The following is a 22041-nucleotide window of genomic DNA, read 5'->3' as shown; positions in this document are numbered from 1 at the left end:
TATGTATATGTATATATATATGTATAAATTTTTTTTTATTATGTCAACGTATATGCAATCGTTTCATTTTCGTCTGTGTTTATATCAGGGAACAGTGAAATTTCACTGTTCCCTGGTTTATATTATATATTGTGTGAGATATATATATATATATATAAATATATATATATATACATATACATATACATATATATATACATACATTTATATATATAATATATATATATATATATATATATATATATATGATGACAGTTTATACGATATATAGGTTATATATGATATGTATCATGTTCCACATAGATAATCGAAAATTGGTTAGCAACCCATGGCCCATAATACCTAAGTAGATTGGCCTATTTCAATTTAGTAGTCGTCTGAAGAGAAACGCAGGAGCGTTCGAACTATTTGTTTAATAAAGGTTTATGTTTCAAGACTAACATCGATTTATTCTGTGTTGCAACCATTCCGATGATGTATTATAAATATATATTTGTGTGTGTATCTGTATGTGCAAGTGACTATAATTTTACTCGCGGTAATAGTTCGAGTAGCCTATTTCATGGATACAAATTTGTCATCTCTATTAGACGTCTACGTTTCTTGTTTATCAGTTGTTTCAAAGAATACGGCCTCATTTTGATTAGGCATGATATTCAGAGCCAAGCTATAGTAGAGTTACAAACTATATTTAGTAGATGGAAGGCATGTCATGTTGCGGAAGTGTTTTTTTTTTATATATATTACTGTGTACATACATAAGGTTGAAATTAATCTCAGCAGCAACACCGACGCCCTATTCAAAGTGGTAAACAGTCGACAAGTCCTGCAGTAGTAAGGACCTTCTCCTTCGTGAAATACGAATCGGATTTAGTGACTAAATAACCACTAAGCAAATACGTCAACAGGCCCGAGAGACTGACATTGACAATGGTCAGGATCATGGGTAAACTCGCAACCCACTTCAAGTTCTCCTCAAGGCGTGTTCTATCCAAACGAGTGTTGTTAGCGAGAAATTTCAACGTGAACTTTACAGATTTGGTGACCCCTTCAATACATAGGTCACGCGCTGATTGAAATGACATCGACAAGGGCAGGATTTCGTGACCCTTTCACTGCATAGGTCACGCGCTGACTAAATTAATGACATCGACAAGGGGAGGTTCACAGTATAATAGGGAACTTTCGATTGCACGATAATAGAACGTAGAAAGTAATGACGTCACTAAAAGTCATCTGCGCATGCGAGAACGTTACGGTCACCTCGTCGAGTAGATTCTGGAACGCAATTTAGCCAAATCTACGGATGCAGGGAACGTAGGACGCCAGGTAGTACGGTCACGCATGAGTAATTATGTTCTAGGGTCGCGTCGTCGCACAAATCGAAAGCTCCTTACTATCCGCGGTCAAAATTATTATTTTAATCATTCAATTCAATTCAAATATTTGATATTTTATTTACCTCCCTTAAGATGAAAACATTCATGAAATATATAATAAAAATTCAATAACTGATTCAATAAAATATAATATTATACAGTAAATACAAAAAATGTAAAAAATTATTTAAATACAATGTTAAAATGTTATTGATATTTGATATTTTACCATCATACTAATTGATTTGATTTTTTTTCCCCTTATTTGTGACTAATGTAATAGCGTGATGAATTCCTTTATTCAGGATCTGGTAAATAATGACCTAGTTAAGGTGAATCTTAGCTAACAATAGGGCCTATGCGTCTCAACTCCACAAACCACTTCAAATAAGATCGTATAAGGAAGTAGGCACCACGCACCAATCGGAGCTATATAAAAGGGACTCTCCGCAAATTAAAGCAAATGACACGGCGATTTATAATCTAAATATACTTTTAAAAATACATAATCGTGATTTCTATCATAAATTATAAATTATAAAATGCTAACCACCACAATAAAAATTATAGTAAGGCTGCTCTTTATTGGCTCGCGCAGGATAAAAATTAGAGCATTCTTCACTACCAGACCTTACATCGTATTACCTTCATATAAATATACGCACACACACACATATTGATTGTGAAGTGTGTAAACACGTCTTCATTTTATTAAGCGTCTGGTATAATAGCTGCATTGGAGCTATACAACTAAAGAGTATTACACGAAGATTTTTGTGTAATCATTAGTAAAATAAATCAAATAGAAAACCGTTTTGAGTATACCACACTTCGATGCGAGATTCGCTTCCTTACACTAAATGAAAGGGATGAATAGATGTCCACTCACAATAAACCACATTGATATTATTATTTCCTATCTTGAAGAGAGCAAAACCATCAAGTGGCTAGAATTAATCATTCTTTACTTTTGTCACGCTCCCACCATCGTTTGCCTCAAAACACCCTCTCAACCTTGAAACCAAAAAAATGTAATGCTGATAAAATGTTTTGTATCAACATTACTGTACACTAACCCGCTGTGAGTAAATAAGAAATAAGCAAGTGAACGAATGTTTTTATTAATACGAAAGCGCGTGAATGAGTGAGTGAGTGAATAAATATATAAATAAATGGACGAATAAATAAAACGATTGACCAGATGAAATTATTTGATCAAATGATGAAGTTATTGAATGAATTCATTTTGAGGGGTACGATCAGTGCATATGTATTCCCACCCTGTCTCTTATACACATCTAGATGTGTATAAGAGACAGGAGTACGTCCAACATACGAGCCACCAGCATCAACGTACCCACCGACTGAAGCATCCTAGAGATTAGATGCAAGCAAGGACAACTCTCAAGAGGTTTAAAATTTTAGATTTTTAAAATTTGCCAACATACACTCCCCGCACGCCCCATCCCTGCCCCTGACAATAAGCTGAACCTCGGACCCATGCAATACTGAATTGCTTATAGTAAAAAATCAAATAAATTATTAACTTTAACAGAACACAGTTCTCACTCACTCAGCAATATATTTTCCATAATGTCTTTTCTTAAATCATTGTAAGTTGGGGTTTTTGTGTGTAAACATTACCTGTATTGTGTGTGTACGTCCACCCACTCGGTCACGTGCCTCCAGTACAAGAACATCAATCCCATTGTCTACTAGTAGTTTAGCAGCACATAAACCTAAGTAAACATAACATAACTTTAAGTGCATTATGATATTGCACTTTAGATTAATTTCTTTTCCGCATTGTACTCGATGTCCTTTGTATTTTTATGAATACTGTTCTTGGTAAAACACGTTTCTATTAACAACCGAATGTAAAATGAAGTTCAAAAAATATTGAACACAGTGAACAGAACAAATCAGAGAGACAAAACTTGGCGGCACATAAGTCGGTGTATATTATATGCCTATAAACTACAGTATTGACCTTTTATGGCTTGCCTAGTTTCGAAATCCAGCTGTTTGTGCCCATAACCCAGAGGTTGAATTCTTGTCTTTACTTTATTGAATTATTATAAACTCGGATATATATATATATATATATATATATATGATTTGTTATATATTATTTGATGAACATCTCTGTTAGATTTCCTTAATTATTATGGAAGAATAATATCAAAATCAGGATAAACACAGAATAGAATTTAAGGAAGCTTACATCACAGTTCTACCAACTAAAACATGACAGTTTATTAAATCATTCGTAAATGTAATTGCATTAATAGCATGTTAGTTAATAGCATGTGAGGTACCACCAAAATTACCAGCACACTTTCCAGCACCGCTTTGAAAGGATTTCCTAGCTACTGCGTTATATGGTTCCAGCGTTAGATATAAAGTAGGACGATTTATATCATAATTCATAACTGGATTATAAGCATTCCTCATAAACGCCTATGCCCTTAAATTAACCCATTATACTACCTGAGTTGGCGATTCCTGGATTGATTGACATTCTTTGACTGTGTCGTATTAAGAGTTTTGATTAGAGGAGACTGAGAGGTGGGGGTGGGGTGGCAAGATGAAGTGATGCCTATTAATAAACGTGCGCATAGTTATTTACGTACAGAGAGAGCTGAGTGCGTGACTTAACCTTAAAAACACCGCACCTCAAAAAATATATTTATCAGCTTTTGTGAAAAACAATAAATGCTACACCTGACTTTGAATTACAGTATTCGGTGGCTTAACTCTGTAACACCTACAAAATTATCCAAAGTATAACTGAAACTGTTTAATAGGGAGAAATGCAGCCCTATAAGTAGGTTACTCCAAGAGAAGGGCAAACGCAGGCTCTGTGACCAAGGCCTAATATTATCGGAAGTTGTTAGTGGTGTGTACCGGTATTAAATATCTAGGTCAGCTATGCCATGCATTACAGATTTTCGAGAAATAAAATTACGCAACCGGATCCGACTATTCATATAACTGGTAATATTAACACTTCAATAAAATATCCCGTGAATTTAGCATATATTGGTTAATTATTAATGAGAAAGATTATGTCCTACACCTTGGTGCACACATTATCGGTGTCGTCAGTGGGTACATTTCACGCGACGACGACGACGAAGCATCGCGCGACGAATTACGCATTTCAACGACGGTCCTCTAGACTGTCACCGATATGGTTAGCAGATCGAACGTGCGTCGGGGAATCTCTCACACTGTCACAAAGCGGATGAATTCGTCGGTCAGTCTTAGAAGCGATAATTTATTGAATTGTTCAAACGGCGAATAGTTTTTTTTTTTAAATTAGCACGAAACAGCAGTTATTATTATTTTTTTTAATTAACACGAAACAGCAGTTATTAGTTGCTGTTCTAACGCGAATAAGCTGATAATGACACGAAGGTCCATACACAAAGTAAAACAACTGACAAGTAGTATAGTTTGCAGTTTGACATCGCAAAAAGCCTGGAAGTGTTAGAGCGAACAGTACGGTATAGAACCTATATAATGCAGACCCCAAGGGGCGGATCCAGCCCGGTAAGAAATAGGTGGGCGCGAATGTGGGAACTATTGAGGGAGATCCCCTGGCAGATGTGGTGCAAGGGGCGACAATTAAACTACTACAAGCCCCTTACCCTTACTCCCCCTCTAATTCCGCGGAATGGTCCGGTAGCAAGGGTACACGTACAGATTCCATGACAAATGTTGTACAGTATCTGCATTAAGTAGGTTACATCGCAGCAATTACGGACAGGATGACCAATGTCTGGACCGTGACCAATGTCCTGAAAAGTGATATATGTACGCTCACCGTGACGAAGGTCAAGCCACGAAGGTTAGTTAGTGGTTACAGTGTAATAAATAATAATAGGCCTAATATTAGGGATAAAAATATTTGAAAAAAAAATCGCCTGTATAACATCGGCACACGATCTCGCGGTTCCTTTCAAAAGTAACACACACAAATATAATTTATAACTAGATTAATACAATATAGGTCTACACAACGTATACTCACACCCGGACCCTGTCATACATTTGTATACATACGGTACCTACCATTTAAACACATGGTATACTGTATTGCATGCAAATTGCACGTAGGCCTAACATTAAGGTACATTTCACGCAACGCATGAAGCACCGAAATCGACACAGGATACATACTGCACGCACAACAAATTATGTACAGTACTGCACGGGTGCATGCGCGCAACACTATAGTATTGCACACAACACGCAAATTGCACACAACACCTGTGCATTGATTGCAACACCTGATACATCTTAAGCCAGGAAATCACTCCGCCCGACGGTCCTCGGCCAATGCGATTCTATGATGAACGACGCGCGAGCAACGGATCGTTGTTTATGACGATCAATTCAGCCTGCCACCGGCAGTCAGCAGATGGACCTTGCATCGTTTAGCGCTCATCACCACTGGGAGCGAAGTTGGATTCGTCGTAGGACGGTCGTACTTTTCGCAACACCACCAGATGCAATGCACGCAACACATGATATTGCACAATACATTGCATATGTAACAGCACTAATTGTACTCAACACAGGCCCTAATCGTTGCACGCAAGGGCGACTAAATATTGTACACAACAGTGACTTACTACACCCACATAGCCCACTACTCTAGGACCTATGCTGTTGCACGCAACACGAAAGTAGGATACGCTGTACGTACATAATGCCACTGTGAAATAATATCATATCATTACCACAATCCGGCCTATTGGTAGACTTCAGGGCGTTCTACTATTCCGTTTAACTGTCTTTGTGATATTTGTAATGTTCATCTTTTAAGTAATATTATATTTCATGCCTTTGCATGAATATTATATGGATATGACTATATATTGTCTTGCATCGTTTAGCGCTCACCACCACTGGGAGCGAAGTTGGATTCGTCGTACGACGGTCGTACTTTTCGCAACACCACCAGATGCAATGCACGCAACACATGATATTGCACAATACATTGCATATGTAATAGCACTAATTGTACTCAACACAGGCCCTAATCGTTGCACGCAAGGGCGACTAAATATTGTACACAACAGTGACTTACTACACCCACATAGCCCACTACTCTAGGACCTATGCTGTTGCACGCAACACGAAAGTAGGATACGCTGTACGTACATAATGCCACTGTGAAATAATATCATATCATTACCACACTCCGGCCTATTGGTAGACTTCAGGGCGTTCTACTATTCCGTTTACTGTCTTTGTGATATTTGTAATGTTCATCTTTTAAGTAATATTATATTTCATGCCTTTGCATGAATATTATATGCATTGCATGCACCATTGTTTTGGTTATTAACGGATGGCCTTGGAATCGATTTTATATATATACTGTATATATAAATATATATATATATTGTTGTTTTTTTGTTGTTTTTTTTTTTGTTTTTTTTTGACGAAAATGATAAATTTTAGAAATGAAGGACAGTGTCGGTGTGACATGCCCTACTTTTATTATGACATCATCCATAACAGCAGGTTACCACAACATGTAACGCTCTATTAAACCACCATTGCAGGATAGGACAGATTAAGTTGGGATGAGTTTTAACTCGGGCAAATACAATCGCAAAGCGTGTAGTAACTCAGAAATGTGGTGAAATAGCCTACTTACCTACTGCCACACTTGTTTAAAGCATGTTTTGCACATAAACGTACATTGTGAGTTACGTATTAACTTATCACTTCAAAAACCACAAACGAATTAAACGCGTGAATGTAAAGCCGACAATAAAAAAAAAAAAACCTGTGCATTTGTTTATTGTGAACATAGGTGTCCGTAATGTACATCAGTCTTCTCGCGTGTTGGCATCTCGCGTGGGTTATACACGCAGCCAATATACGGCGCGCGTGTGTATAATGTGAAACGGTGTCCCGCAATGAGTAACAGCCAACCAATGATGGTTAGCTCAGAATGTTTACATTTAAAAAAAATGAGTAAGAATAGAAACTCTTGAGAAAGCTACTTTCTAGAAGTCAAAGGATGTGATGTAAACATCCGGTAAACAATTATAAACCACCAACACGCAAGCTTATTGAATACTCTAAAGAAAAAAAAATCATATGGAATAGTTCGCGTATTGTAACATCAACATAAAACACGTGACTTCCCATGCAAGTAAACAACAGAGGCAACACAATTACTGTAGTTAAAATGAGCATTTTACTGCAATATATATTTTCAGATCACTTCATGACAGTTAAAAGCCAAAATATATACAAAGCATTTTCTCGGATAACCAGTCTTCTAAAAAACAAAGCAACACATTTGTTTTTATGATTCAATATTTACAATTCAAGAACGCACATGAGATATCTTGTAGTGTATGGAAGTATTACTGTTAATCAAAGAAATTACGCACAAGACATTTTCAATATAGCGACACATTTGGTAAATACAAATTTGCCTGTGAATTATAATTTACTATGTAAATGACCCCGTGCACATAAAACATAATCCCACCAATCAGATTACAGTGTGCGTATGATAAATCTCATCCTATCAAGAATGGCAAAATACAATACGCTGACATTATCCCTGTAGTCAACTTTTCAGAACGTGGACGGAAAAACCTAACCGTTAGGCCAAAAAAATTTGATAAGCATATTCAAAAATATAGAATGCTACGTTTATGTACTGACACAGCAATGGAATTAAAAAGTAACACTAACTGTAGGCCCTACGCACATTAGTTTAAAAATACAATCACATGAAAAATATTGCACACAGCTTGTTAAAACCTAAATCTCATTCCGTAGTTTTGATGAAACAATCCATGTACGTTTCGTTCGCAAAGCCGAGTTTCATAGTTGCGCTGTCTTGTTATAGTTACAACACAGACTATATTAAAAAAATGTGTTAAAACATACACAGCATTGTAATTCAATCTTATAAACACTATTATTACTTGACTCTACTTTAACACATAATTGCGTACTTTTATGGAATAAATTTAGATGCAATGTTTTAACATGTCAGCATAATTATCGTACAATATAATATCGGCCTACTTTTAAAAAAATGCTTATTATAGACATCTAATAGTAATCTGACCCAGTCTTTCAGAAATACCCAATCAGCGGTACATTAGCACCATACATACAATAACCAGTGCATTGGTTACAAAACCCGACACCGACAAGGGGGATTTTCGCTGACGGTGACAGGACGCAGCTACGGTTAAAAAGATAGAGCCATTCACACTGAAAGCATTCGCGATTGCGATCTTTTCTGCCGCGTGACGCGCTCCGACGAACGGTACTAGGGTGAAAAATTTACCATCACTTGGAAATGTCGCACGCATTGTTGAAGAAAACACCGGATCACAGTCAGCAGTTTATAAATCATTGTAATCTGTAACACAATAGAGTCGGAAATACCCGGACCATTCCCCAATGATTCAAAAGGCAGAGCGCCCGTCCGATGACGTAATTCCTTCAGCAGATTTTATAAGACAATGGCGGTGATATCAATAATCATGTTTATTGGCATAAAGTAGACCGACAAACGTTTAAATAGTTAAGAGATTGGTGAAATTCTTAGGTGTTTATTGGAGCAAGACCACACTGATTTGGGCCCAATCTCCATGCAATTGCTCCACTTTGCAAACAACTGATTAACGATTGTACTCTAGAGCCCAATGTAATGCCTGATATTCAACAATTATAATAAAGGTTGGCCCACGATTCACTAGAAAAACGCAAGCTTCTGTGTCGGCATTTTAATTATTCAGAAGTTAATTCTCTGCGATTAAGTTTGCCAACTAGTATCATAAAGTGTTTGTTGAATTACTCGGATAATTAATCTTGCTAAACGGATGCGTAACTTGAATGAATAGATTCGTGTTTTTCTTCCAACGTTTCAGATTAGACTCAATACACGCAAAGTGTAGGTTGATTCAAACCGCAACATTTCAGCTTTTTAGGTTCGAGTAAATAGATTCGTAAGTCAGCGACACGCCCTCAATTTTAGATCGAATTCTCACCTTCCTAAGCGAAAATTACACACAAACTAAACGGTATAATTAATATTATATATTAATAAATAAGCATACATATAATTTTAATGGAGATTTAAAGTCATGATTGTTTTTATCCTCTAACATTTGCGATATCGCAAAAGATTTCATTTGCAATTCGTTTGATAGTGTTTTCATACACATTCTTGCTAGCTATTTCATTTGCAATTCGTTTGATAGTGTTTTCATACATCTTCTTGCTAGCTATTTCATTTTCAATTCGTTTGATAGTGTTTTTATACACACCTTCTTGCTAGCTGTCTGTATTAAGCCCATTTACCACACAATCGCTACACTCTATAACCGACATGTTTCGGTGATGCTGATTGGTCAGACAAATCTAGGGGGCCTTCCCGACTCCGTCGGGGACTGGCTACGCAGTACAACGAGTGCACTGGAAACACTGCAGCGACAGTGTCGCGATTTTAAGGAAATGTAATGTACCTCAGTCATTATTGACCACACAAACGTTTACGTTTTCATGATTTTTCACATAATCCATTACAAAAACACCGAAATATTAAATCCAATTAGACGAAAATAGAGATTATTATAAAAAATGAAATGTGTAAAATAATAAACGTTAATAATGCATAAACTGTAAATTCCCTGCAAATTTTAAACACTAGAGTTACTTTTAAACCTTCTGTTGGAACCGTTTGTAATCACATATTATAAAAACACAAAAAATATAAAGTACCGTATGTGGCAAGGAAAATATTTTCTCATTCTAAATCTCTATCCACACAAAATCATGTAACATGCCTAAATATGGGCATGATGACATCACAGCTGACCATATATAGGCACATCATAACTATATATGGGCATACAACCGTTTTTCTTTAAATATTGTACTAAAATTATGGAATGCACCATATGGAATGAAGAGAAGTTAGTAAGTACTAACTATTTGCACAGTAAACACTCTAAAAATCATTTTTTTTAATGGTTTCCATACATTTTAAATTTGCCACTACTGTTCATTTTTCCTAGGCACTTGAGGTCCGTCAGTTTGACTCAATTATACTTGAGTCAGGCACTTCAAATTCTCTTTCTAACTCTGATACACTTCAGCCTCCCCTAGAACCTATCTCTTGACCTGGCACACATTTCCTATCATAACAACAATAAACTTGCCCAAATATCTTTTAATGCCCTCCCTCATCGGCTTACATGGCAGTACCCACAGTTAAAGCACATACTGTACTCAACAACTTACTTTGATGGAGCTTTCAGGACTGCCAATGACAGCGCCACGAATACGTGCATGTCCACAAATGCACGTGTGTTTTACATTGTTGTTTGTTGGACCTTTACTCTTAGCAACAATATCCAAGCAGTGGCGTATCTAGAGGTCTTGAAACGGGGGAGGGGGGCCTGTCTCTTATACACATCTTGCCTGATATTCAACAATTATAATAAAGGTTGGCCCACGATTCACTAGAAAAACGCAAGCTTCTGTGTCGGCATTTTAATTATTCAGAAGTTAATTCTCTGCGATTAAGTTTGCCAACTAGTATCATAAAGTGTTTGTTGAATTACTCGGATAATTAATCTTGCTAAACGGATGCGTAACTTGAATGAATAGATTCGTGTTTTTCTTCCAACTATTCTAATTCACTATTTAGAAAGCTAAAAAGTGATTCAAAATTTGAACTTTACTGTTCCAGTTTTTTTCAACTCAATTTGTACACCTGGATAAAAAAAAAACAACACAAACAAGCCATGCCATATTGTAAGAATAACATGGTACAGGAAGGATGGTAAAAGCGCTCTTGGTACCACTTGCTGGCTTTCAAAGGTACTTGAGGCGTGTTCTCACCGCGTCTTCTCACCTATGGGAAGGTGCCTCACGTTGTACGATCTCAAGGTTATCAACAACGCATTCATCAATTGCTCATAATGCTTAGTATAGATAAGTAGGCAATAACTTGAATAAATAGATACTTGATATAATTACTGGTTCAAAGGGTCTTCTTCCCTGAACCACTGAACTAATACTTAGGGAAATCTCCCACGTGTTTTGAATAAGACTCAGATATGAGCTCATGTGTATATGAAGAGAATATTGTTTGTAAAGAGGAAGGCTTGTCACAAGTTAAATCGTCTAAATGACAGTATAAAGTCTTGTCAGGTAGGCCTGTCACAGTTGTCTAATGATCTAAATGACAGTATAAAGACATGCCAGGTAGGCCTGTTATAAGGGTCTAAATGACAGTATAAGGGGCCTGTCACAAGGGTTTAATTGACAGTATAAGGACCTGTGAGGGAGGCCTGTCACAGGGGTCTAAATGATGGTATAAGGACCTATGTGGGAGGCCTGTCACATGGGTCTAAATGATGGTAAAAGGACCTATGTGGGAGGCCAATCACAGAGGTCTAAATGACGGGATAAGGACCTGTGAGGGAGGTCTGTCACACAGTTGTAAATGGCAGTGTTTGACATATTGGTGCATAATTAATAAATGTAAAATTTAAGAACTTTAGCATTTTTATGTTAATTTTTACTGTTTATTTATATTATATTTAATTTAATAATCTATCCTACTGTTCTTTTTTTTATTATCTAGTTGTTAATAACTTTTTGTAAATGGTCTTAATCCAACACAATTGCTTTTTTTTGTCTTTGTTATTTATTTTCAAGTTTTTGCTTTTTTTGTCTTTGTCATTTATTTTCAAGTTTACCTTCATTACATTGTTACTTAGAAAATCTAATTATGGTTTTACCAATCAACACTGAGTTAGAGTTTACATGAGACAAACAACAATAAAGTGGTAATAATACAGTAGTACAGATTTAATGAATTTAATAATAATATAATAAATATTTTATTTCAACATGGAAAACTTGATTCATCCAAGGGTATTTTTTTTGTAGTTCTCAGTTTTTTTTCATAGAATTGCTTCACTGGCTGATAGGTCGTATAAATAAAAGTAATGCACAGTAGTATAAAATGTAGAAAAATTAATACAAAAACAATTACATTGTTACTTAGCACAGTAATGTAGTAATTAGAAATACAAAAACAGAAGGTTAAGAAAAACATTATATAAAAACTAAAAAAATCATCATACAGTATACAAGGTGAGTAAACTGTTAAAATTTTACAATCAAGATAAAATAAACTGTTTGAGTTTGTGGGAGATCAGTTATTTTCTGGGATAGTGTGGGAGTGGAGGGCGTCCCTATTTCCGGGCTACTCCCACAACTTAGGGGAGACGCGAGATACATCTGTGCTGAGTAGAATCTCCTTTCCTCAACAAAAGCATAAATCAGGAAAAGATGATGAATTCGTGTGTTGGAAAACTAATGTGGGAAGAAAAGATTCCCCAATAAGTATTTTTTTGAGTAATAAACAGCACCCATGTATAAGGTCTGACAAAACCAATGTTACAGTGGATTATCCAGCTGTATGTTAAATCACAGAGTGTTACCAGCGGCCACCACAACTAATTGATGTGTGTCTGATCATAAAACAATGCAAATCTAGGGGTGCTAACAGGTGACAACAACACCATTACATTGTAAATCTAATGTTGTTGATTTTAGGTTTTCATCTAGCTTTGGATAACAAGATGATCTGTTGTGACCTTCAGAGCTGTAAGTAAGGACATGATTGGTCCATTGTCTACTGCACACCTGAGGTGCTAATTATCCCCCACAAAACAAAAGCTGGGATATGAAAGGGTGAGAGAATACACCTACTGAGCAAGGTAAATAAGGTGCGAAGGCTGGAACTCCAAAGCCAACTGGAGCTTCAAGTGCTGGTAAATGGAGCACAAATGCTGGTTTTTCTTCATCAGCTTAGTTTACAGGATATTTACTGGCTTTGTTATCCAAAATCTTGTTTTCTGCTCTTTACCTTCTCAAGCACCTTGAGCATTTCTTCAAAAGAGTGCTATACAAATCTTATTTATTATATTATTTAATATTATCTAATACTTAATATTGGTACCTGTCTTGGATCACACACCTTGTTCATATGCAACACAAATTAAAAGTTTATTAAATAGTTTCATCTCTATCACTTTTCACCAAGGAGGAAAAAATATGCTCAATGTTATAAGCATTGAGGATTCCTCCTCTACTGGAAATACAGTATCTACTGTATGGATCATAGTGTCTAGTACTGTATTATTGCAAGCTTCATATATGTGAGGTTATACTGAATCACAGCCAATTAGAAAGCAATAACTTTCAGGATGTTGATATTTACAAGATTCAAATTATGCTTTAATTTTACAAAGGAAAATAACTTGTCGGTAAAATTAAATGAATTGTTATCCAACATTATATCATCCACCTACTGTAAGTGTCTAAACATTCCTTACTGGGGGTTGAATTTATAAAGCTGCTTTTTTGAAACAGGAAATTTCATATTTTCTCATTAAAAATATAAAAATACTACTACTACTACTACTACTAATAATAATAATAATAATAATAATAATAATAATAATAATAATAATCCTAATAATAATAATAATAATAATAATATTATTAATAATTATTATTATTATTTTTGTAAAGAACAATAATAATATTAATATTAATGATAATAATAAAAATAATAACAATAACAATATTAATAATAATAATAATAATAATAATAATATGTTGTGTAACATATAGTGTCACATCAGGGAGATGTAAAAAATTATTTTTTACATCTCCCTGGTCACATACTTTATTCACAGATTCACACAGGCCTAGTTCAGGGGTGGGCATAAAAATCGGTTGGAGGGCCAAAGTGAATTTTTGATTTAACACTGTGTGCTGCACCCAAATTTTGATGTTTACAGTGTGTATCTAGCCTACACAACAGATTTCTTGTCTGCAAAATAGCATCAATTACAAGATGGGAAAACTAAACTATAGTTTTCCAAAATCATTAACTAATTCCAAGGTTAAAGAGAACTGCATGACAATACCAAAGAGTAGAGCCTATCACAGACAACAATGGGGCATTATTGTCCTGGTTCATGGCGATGAATACAACTTCAGCAGACTACAGAACATCTATGCTTCATGGAATAAGGTCTGTCAACACTAGAAAGACTTATGAGGCCAATTTATATGATTTGCCCATATTTGGGCATGATTATGTCATATCACATCCAAATATAGACAAATAAAACTTAATAGTGTGGGGAAATATTCTGACACATGACAGTACTTCAACTGCATGTTTCAGTCCTAGATGCAAGCAGTTCATGGCATATAAATAAATAACAATTATTAATAATTACAGTTAGGTAACCCTATATCTAGAAGTGGTTCAGGCCTTCAAGAACGCCAATAAAAAAAAAATACTGTGATCTTTTCATAGGCTTGCTACAGCAAATTGTTTTTATAGGTCTAACAGTATGTGTAAGGCGAGACTTATTTTCATACCTATTTAGTGAACCTGCCACCCGCCAAGTGATTTTTTGAATAAAAATAAAATTTTACTTTGGGCCAAAGAGTGCACTCGCCACCAAGGAAATGTGGAAATTTCCAAAAAATAAAGTATTTATATTTCTTCTTGATTATATAAATTTAAAGCATAACCATCCCATTAATACTGTACATTGTTTAAATTCCTTCCTTCCTTGCCTTACTCACTTTAATCTCTTACAGACAGAAGAAATTTCCTTTGCCTTATGTTCATTTACAAAATGATGCATGGCTATATAGTATGTTAACATTTCAGTTACCTCCTTATTATCTTTTAATACACGTACACCACATCCCCCACTCCACTTATCTCCTGCACGCACTATCGCACACATTTTTCATTTTTTCACAATATCCCCTTGCTATGGAACAACCTCATTTTAGCCTGCAGACAATTGCCAACTATCTCCATATTCCAAAAAAATCACTGGATGACATTTATAGAAATCAATAATTTTTGCTTTCACCATTATTACTATTGTTATTGTTATTTTTATTATGATCACTTTATTGTGATTATTATTATTATTATTGTGATTATTATTATTATTATTACTATTATTATTATTATTATTATTATTATTATTATTATTAGTGGATTACTACTATTTATATACTACTTATATTATGATGTTATTGTTGTTTTTATTGTTATTAGGGTTTTCTACAATGTTTTTGCATCATGTTATACAGTGAATGCTATGGTATAAACTATAAATTATAAATTACATTCATGTTTGAGGCCCAGATAGACAATTTATTGGAAATCTATTTTACATAATCTGTCTTGAGGGAAGTACTGATGTTCATGCTCAATTTACTGTTCAAATAATTCTTCTAGAAGACTTGAGGTCATGCGATTACCTGGTTGTAGACACATAAGATCTGATTGGATAACTAAGCTTGGCAAAGATTCAAGACAAAAACAAACATCGGCTTTGTGGTAACCATTGTAGTGAAACTGTCAACAGCCTCAGGCCTTAACTATGATGATGCACCTTAGCAGAATTTACCATCCATCAAATTTCAAATGTCTTAACAAACAAGACTACTCATTCTAAATTCACAAATTCTATCTAAATCCTGTATTTTTTCTTAAAGATTAACATTTTTAAAAATGCTATACAGAAGATAATAACTTTTTTTTTTAAATAGAACAAAAAAAAAAACTTTGGTCCCTGTCTCTTATACAAAAAAAAAAATCTTTTTATGCTAAATACAACACTTGAAAGGAATTATAACAATTGTATAAGGAATATTAATAATAACAATCTTTATAAGTAGCAATTCTTGTAGATAATATCAGGCCTCAAAGAAGTATGCAAACATGGGACAAGCAGTTGGAGGCACCATGCATTTCCACAAAGGCATTTTCAGAAAAAACATATTAAAATTCAAGATTATTTTTGTGGCAACCACTGATGGGCTATATAGAGTGTACAGATAATAATTAGTTATAGGGGTAATTTAATAATAAGAATAATAATAATATGCAGATTTTTTTTTTCTTTTCTTTGAGAAAAAAACTGTTGTATGCCCATATTTTAAGAGATCCCAACTGGCGGCCTGTGGGTGTGTGTCATGAGGCCCCCCTGAAAACAAGCCGAAAATAACATTTTCCGTTAGGCTTGGGCCTAGATTTCCAACATTACTAATTTTGCATTTTATTTTGCCAACTAGGCCTATATATTGACACACCAACTGTAGCGAATTAATCAATCAAATTGGAAGAAACTATCACAGCAAACTGCAAAGAAATACTGTATTACCGATGACCCATTGTGTGATATATAACATTTTGATTTTGCATTACCAAACACAAGGGTATTACTTTCTTAGGTCAAGATTCCCTGTATGAGCGTCTAGCGGCTTATTATTTTCAAAAAATTCTAATTCGGGAAGGGGGCCTCCCACGGCTCACATATGCCATAGTACACCTCTTGCCATGCCCCTTTATATTTATTCATGGACAATTTTTGCCCCTATTGCAATATAGCTGCCATATATAGTCATGATGTGCCTATGTATGGTCATAAGGTGATATCATCATGACCATATTTAGGCATGTGACTCATTTCTGATAGTCTTGAAAGGGCTTAAATCATCATCAAACATACCTTTGTTCCCAGGTTATGTGCCTGCATCACTGAAGACATTGAAGCAATGGCAGCTCTGCTATCATCGTATAGTCTGGCCAATGTATGAACACTGTCTTCAACTCGACTGGTAAGTTTCTCAAAGCTTAAGGCAGCACTGCTTACAAGTAACTTAACATTCCCTGTAAATTCCTTTGTATTTGCAACCAAACTTTGCTTGTGATCTTGGAATTGTGTCGCATTTGGAATTGGTGTGACAGTTTCTGAGTACTTTTCGATAAATGAGACTAATTTCTTAACATCTTGTATTGCATCATTCAAGGCATTTTCACCCGAGTATTCTGTCTCCATCACCATGGCAATGACATCATCCTGAGTATTATCTTCAAATCCATATGTATTATCTGGTAGGACAGGTGAATCTGGCGAGATATCAAAGGGATCTTCAATTCCGGGCGGGAGAGATGCTGGTAGTGCTGGTGGAGGTGAGGGAGAAGGTGAAGTGCTTCCTTGCGGTGGGGAATAGCTTGGTATTGGTGGGGTTGTAGAAGGAAGAGGTGGAGGTGAATCAGAAACAGAATCTTGTCTTTTAAGAGATGCTGCACTAGGTGATGGACTTGAAGCACCTCTTTGTGGTTTTGGTTGGACTGGTGGTCCGGGCTTTGATATGTGCATCGGTGACACACACCTAGAGTTCACAGGACTTAGTACAGGCGACTGGTACTTCTTTGGAAGTGGACTAGGACTAGTTACTGGCGATGGAGTTCTGGTAGGATAAGCAAGACCTGATTCAAGGTTGTCGATATAAAACTGTAAACTGGGTGATGAAGCTGACGTTCTGAGACTGGATGATGGCGATTGGCTTCTGGAGGAAACAGCAGGTGGTGTTGCTGGTTTTGGTGGAGGAGGGATCCTAGGTGAGTGTGGTCGGTAGCAAGGTATAGGAGGAGGTGACTGTAATGTTGACATATCACCTGGTACACTGAATGATGAGCTATGTTTTAAGGGACTCACAGCTGGTGACTGACTTGGATTACAAATCTCCTTTTGGCTTCGCATCGACACAGAGCGAGTGACAATGTTAGAGTCTCTCTGAATTGATTCAACATGATTAACTGTTGATAGGTTTAAGGAATGAGGCCTAACAGCTTTACTATGTGAAGATGTAGACTGGCTTGCTGCATCTGGTGATCCTAATGACTTTAAGGCCTTAAGTGGCTTTGGTCCTGGCTTTGGCTTATTAGTTGTTAAGTCTGTAGAATCTTCTGACTTCTTCCCTTTAAGTGCATTTTTTGCTCTTGTGAAAGGGTTTGAAAAGGACAATGGTCTCTTAAGAAGAGCCTCTTTTTTTGATGGTGTTTTTGGACTGGTGATATTAGAGTCTGCATCATCATTTATTTTTGATTTGCGAAACATTGGAGAAGGGCTTCGCTTAGGTTTGATAGGCTTTGGAGGTGGGGGTGCTTTACGGTGAGGAACTACTTTTTCACTCTGTCTGCTTGAGAATGTTTGACTTCGATGAATCTCTTTACTTCCAGTGGGGGAACACAAACCACGGTTGAGTTCTTCTGCAGTAGGAGTATCGAGGCTAGAGTGCTGAAAGAGTACATCTGCACGTACAGGTGACTTACTGTGAATAGCTGTCGATGATCTTTTAATTGTTGCATAAATTGCAACACTATTCCTATTGTCAAGATATTCCATCGATCCAGTACGTACTTTCATAGATGAAGATCTTTTGATATCAAGACAATCAAGAGATTTTGGACGGGAGATTGATGATTGTTTATCCTTCATCATTGCCATTTTCTTTTTGAAAGTCTCAGTGTTGTATTTCTTCCTTGGTGGGGGAATTGGTGTTGGAGGGGTGTCCTGTTTTGTCTCTTCTGCTTCATTGCATTTTCTTTCTTCTGAAGGACTTCTAGATTTATCTGATGACTTACTAACAACAAGAGTTTCCAAAAAGAAATCTGTGCCATCTGTGGTAAAGACTGTAGTTTCATGAGTACTTTCCTCATTATCAGATGCAACATCAGTAACAGTTCTGTTGCCATTATCGGATGCCGACTGTAGAGAAAATATGGAATCATTATCCACACTCTCTGCCACAAAACCACTATCAATACTATTCTGTGTTGGTTCCACAGCAAGAAGACCTTGACGTCTAATTACCACAGGACTATGTACTGGAGTACTCTGCAGATCTTCTTTTTTATTAACTGTTTTATTTATCTCTTGCAAGATATTTGGGATATACTCATCCTCACTTTCATCCTCATCACCACTATCCTCATATGATTGTTGAGAAATGCCACTTAAGTCCAATGCTGGTACAACCCCAGAAGAATCATCTTTGATTTCTTCTCCAAAACAATGTGGAGGTGGAACAATTAAATTGTTCTCTTCTGAATCATCATCACCAAAGTTTGGTGGTGGCATCAATGTGTTCATAAAATCATCACTGCTGGGGCTTCCAGATGGAGGAGGTGGAACCATCATGGATGCAATCAGTGTGTCAATACTGTTAAAATCTTCTGGCACAGTTTTCATTTCTTCACTTCCAATTAAACTTTCCTCATTCACCTCAATATTGCTAAGATTTGGAGTACTTCCTCGAAAAGTCGAACTACTGTCAGTGTCAGAATTTTGTAAGGTTACGTTTACTGTTGCTCCTAATTGTGACTGACTTCCAGTGGACTGTGTTACTTTTTGATTTTCATCATCTAAATCACTTTGTATATTTAAATAATCACTTGGTGAATTGCTGAATCCAACGACATCTCCATTGTCTATTATCTCAGAGGAAATCGTTTCGTTGCCTGAGTCAGATTCATAGCCAATATCTTTTCGTTTTGCTTCTCTAGGTGCGTATGCTGGAGCGTCTAGTGTGGCAAAAGCATCAATTGCTGCCAACTGAATACCATGTGCTTCATCAGATGGTTTTGTAACTCCACAACATTCATTCTCTTCAACATTTGAAGGCAAATCTATCACAGATACTGGGATATCTGAGTCATTACTTTCAGAATCTGCTTCATTTTCCATCAGTTTATCACCACCTTTAGTTTCTCCATTTACAGACTGATGGTTTTCTACTGTAAGGTTATGTGACCCATTGAGCGTAAGATCAATTGTATTGCTTTCATTTATTGTACCTCCATCAGGCTCTTCTTTGAATGAGCCACTGATGCTGTCCTGTTTTCCAAAACCCCACAGACTAAAATGATGTTTTGCTTTTGGCAGCAACATGGAGTCTCTAGGTGTCACTCTTTGATGACCAGAAGGCACTGAAGATTTATTTTCCTCTAGTTCAGAATCTGATTCATCTGAACTACTATGAACATTTCGAAATTTCAACAACTGCACATGACTGTCTTTAGATTTTTTATAATCTCCTTTAATATCATTTGTAGCAACAGTATCTGTGATATCAAAATGCATGTCAGATAAACTTGTCCGTCGCTTTGGAGACAAGATGTCAGAAAATCTCCTTCGTTTTTCCTTGACTGGCACAGAGTCAAGATTTTTAGTTGTAGCACCCGCTTGATCTTGGGATCGATCAAAATGTGCATTGTTTTTGGAGTTATACATACTCTCCAGTAATCCTTCCAGGCTTGAATCATCCGAAGAATGTTCTGAAGGACTCTGAGGGCTGCCATAAACAGGTGAGTTCAGAATGGTAGACACTGGTAGAGGATCATAAAGAGCATTGTTTCCATTATGATTTTGATAATCTTGTGACGATCTCAAGTTTGGAAGTGTTGGACTATGGAAAAATCAAGAAAAAAACAATTAATGTTTGTCATTTTACAGGATATAACTCAAGGACCATGGTATGGAAGGGCAGACTTTTTCAACCATCAATATTATATTGCATGAGATTTTAGCCATTATTGTGTTTAGTGCCTAACAATAAATACAGTCTTATTTTAACATTATTTTTGTTTTTTGGTCTTTATTGAACTAACACAATTTACTTTGATTATGTTAGTTTGTAGTGTGAGGTGAGCAACATCATTGTTATTGCTTCTACAAGTATTTAAATTTCATACCTGATTTTATAATTAGGATCTTCTTGGAATGGTGGTGGTCCTTGAGAAAAGTCTGCCAGTCTATAGCCATCCTCCTTCAAGTTGGTTAAATTCTCTGACGCCATGTCCGATGGGTAGTTCCAGTCAGATACTGCCACTGTATGTCGCCCTCTATATGCAGGAGCTTGGAATTTAGAGGCAATAAAATTTTTAATCAGATGAGAGAAAATATTAAAGATATAATATTCTCTGGTCAAATCTGGAACACTTAATTATAAAACCTGTCCAGGCTATCAAATTTCATTTGATAAGATCATGTGACATGCCTAAATATGGTCACGATGACATCACATGACCATATATAGGCGTATGATGACTATATATGGGCATACAAAAGAGAGCAGCACAGTATAGACTGGTTGAAACAACATGGCAGCCAAGAATATGTTAATGGCATAACCAGTTGGACCAATGTGGAACAGTAAGTCCTCGGTGAAGCCAGCACAGCACGGTGGACTAAACAAAGAATCTAGAAACACAAGATAGACCTCTCCACACATAAAAATTGTATCATTGAATTGCACAGTGGGTATGCTGTACAAAGTTTGTTTATATTCCATGTGGCACCTACTGAAAATGAGTGCAAGGTAAATTTAAGTTAATTGTCATTATTGGACTAGGTATGTAGCGTATGGCTGGACATGCATAAATTTTCTTCACTTTTGCTACGCCAGAGTTCTATCTTGTGTTTCAAATATCTATGGCTAAGATTGGAGTAGCCACTGTGTATACTACATCATTATTCTGACCAGATGTTTAAACTGTTCCACTTCTTTGAAACATGCTAACATTAGGAACGTAAATAAAATATTGTTCTAATACTTACTTTCTCCACAAACCAGGAATGAATGTGAATCGGTTGTTGCTACAAGTGGTTGTTCATCATCGTTATTTAACCGATGATAACCATTAATTAGGTTAATCAAATCCTGTGCTTCATCTGCATGTAGCATTAGA

The 22041-nt window shown here is 36.1% G+C and overlaps 1 protein-coding gene across 1 annotated transcript in view; it reads right to left on the bottom strand.

Moving 5' to 3' along the window:
- Positions 1 to 16935: 16935 nt before the first annotated feature.
- Positions 16936 to 22041, bottom strand: part of LOC117106492 — a 35940-nt gene continuing 30834 nt past the window's right edge. Inside the window, exons 14-16 of the mRNA XM_033247853.1 lie at positions 21911 to 22041; positions 21046 to 21208; positions 16936 to 20759 (exon numbers count right to left, since the gene is read on the bottom strand). The exon at positions 21911 to 22041 is cut by the window's right edge and continues 8 nt beyond it. Of these exons, the coding sequence (XP_033103744.1) occupies positions 16994 to 20759; positions 21046 to 21208; positions 21911 to 22041 (4060 nt within the window). The 3' untranslated portion in view covers positions 16936 to 16993. The remainder of the gene's footprint in view (positions 20760 to 21045; positions 21209 to 21910) is intronic.

Source organism: Anneissia japonica, unplaced genomic scaffold (genome assembly GCF_011630105.1).
Source record: "Anneissia japonica isolate Jap-2015-1 unplaced genomic scaffold, ASM1163010v1 scaffold368_len332514_cov184, whole genome shotgun sequence".
NCBI lineage: Eukaryota > Metazoa > Echinodermata > Crinoidea > Comatulida > Comatulidae > Anneissia > Anneissia japonica.
The sequence above is the reverse complement of the archived record's forward strand: the minus strand, read 5'-3'. Positions and strand labels throughout refer to the sequence as shown.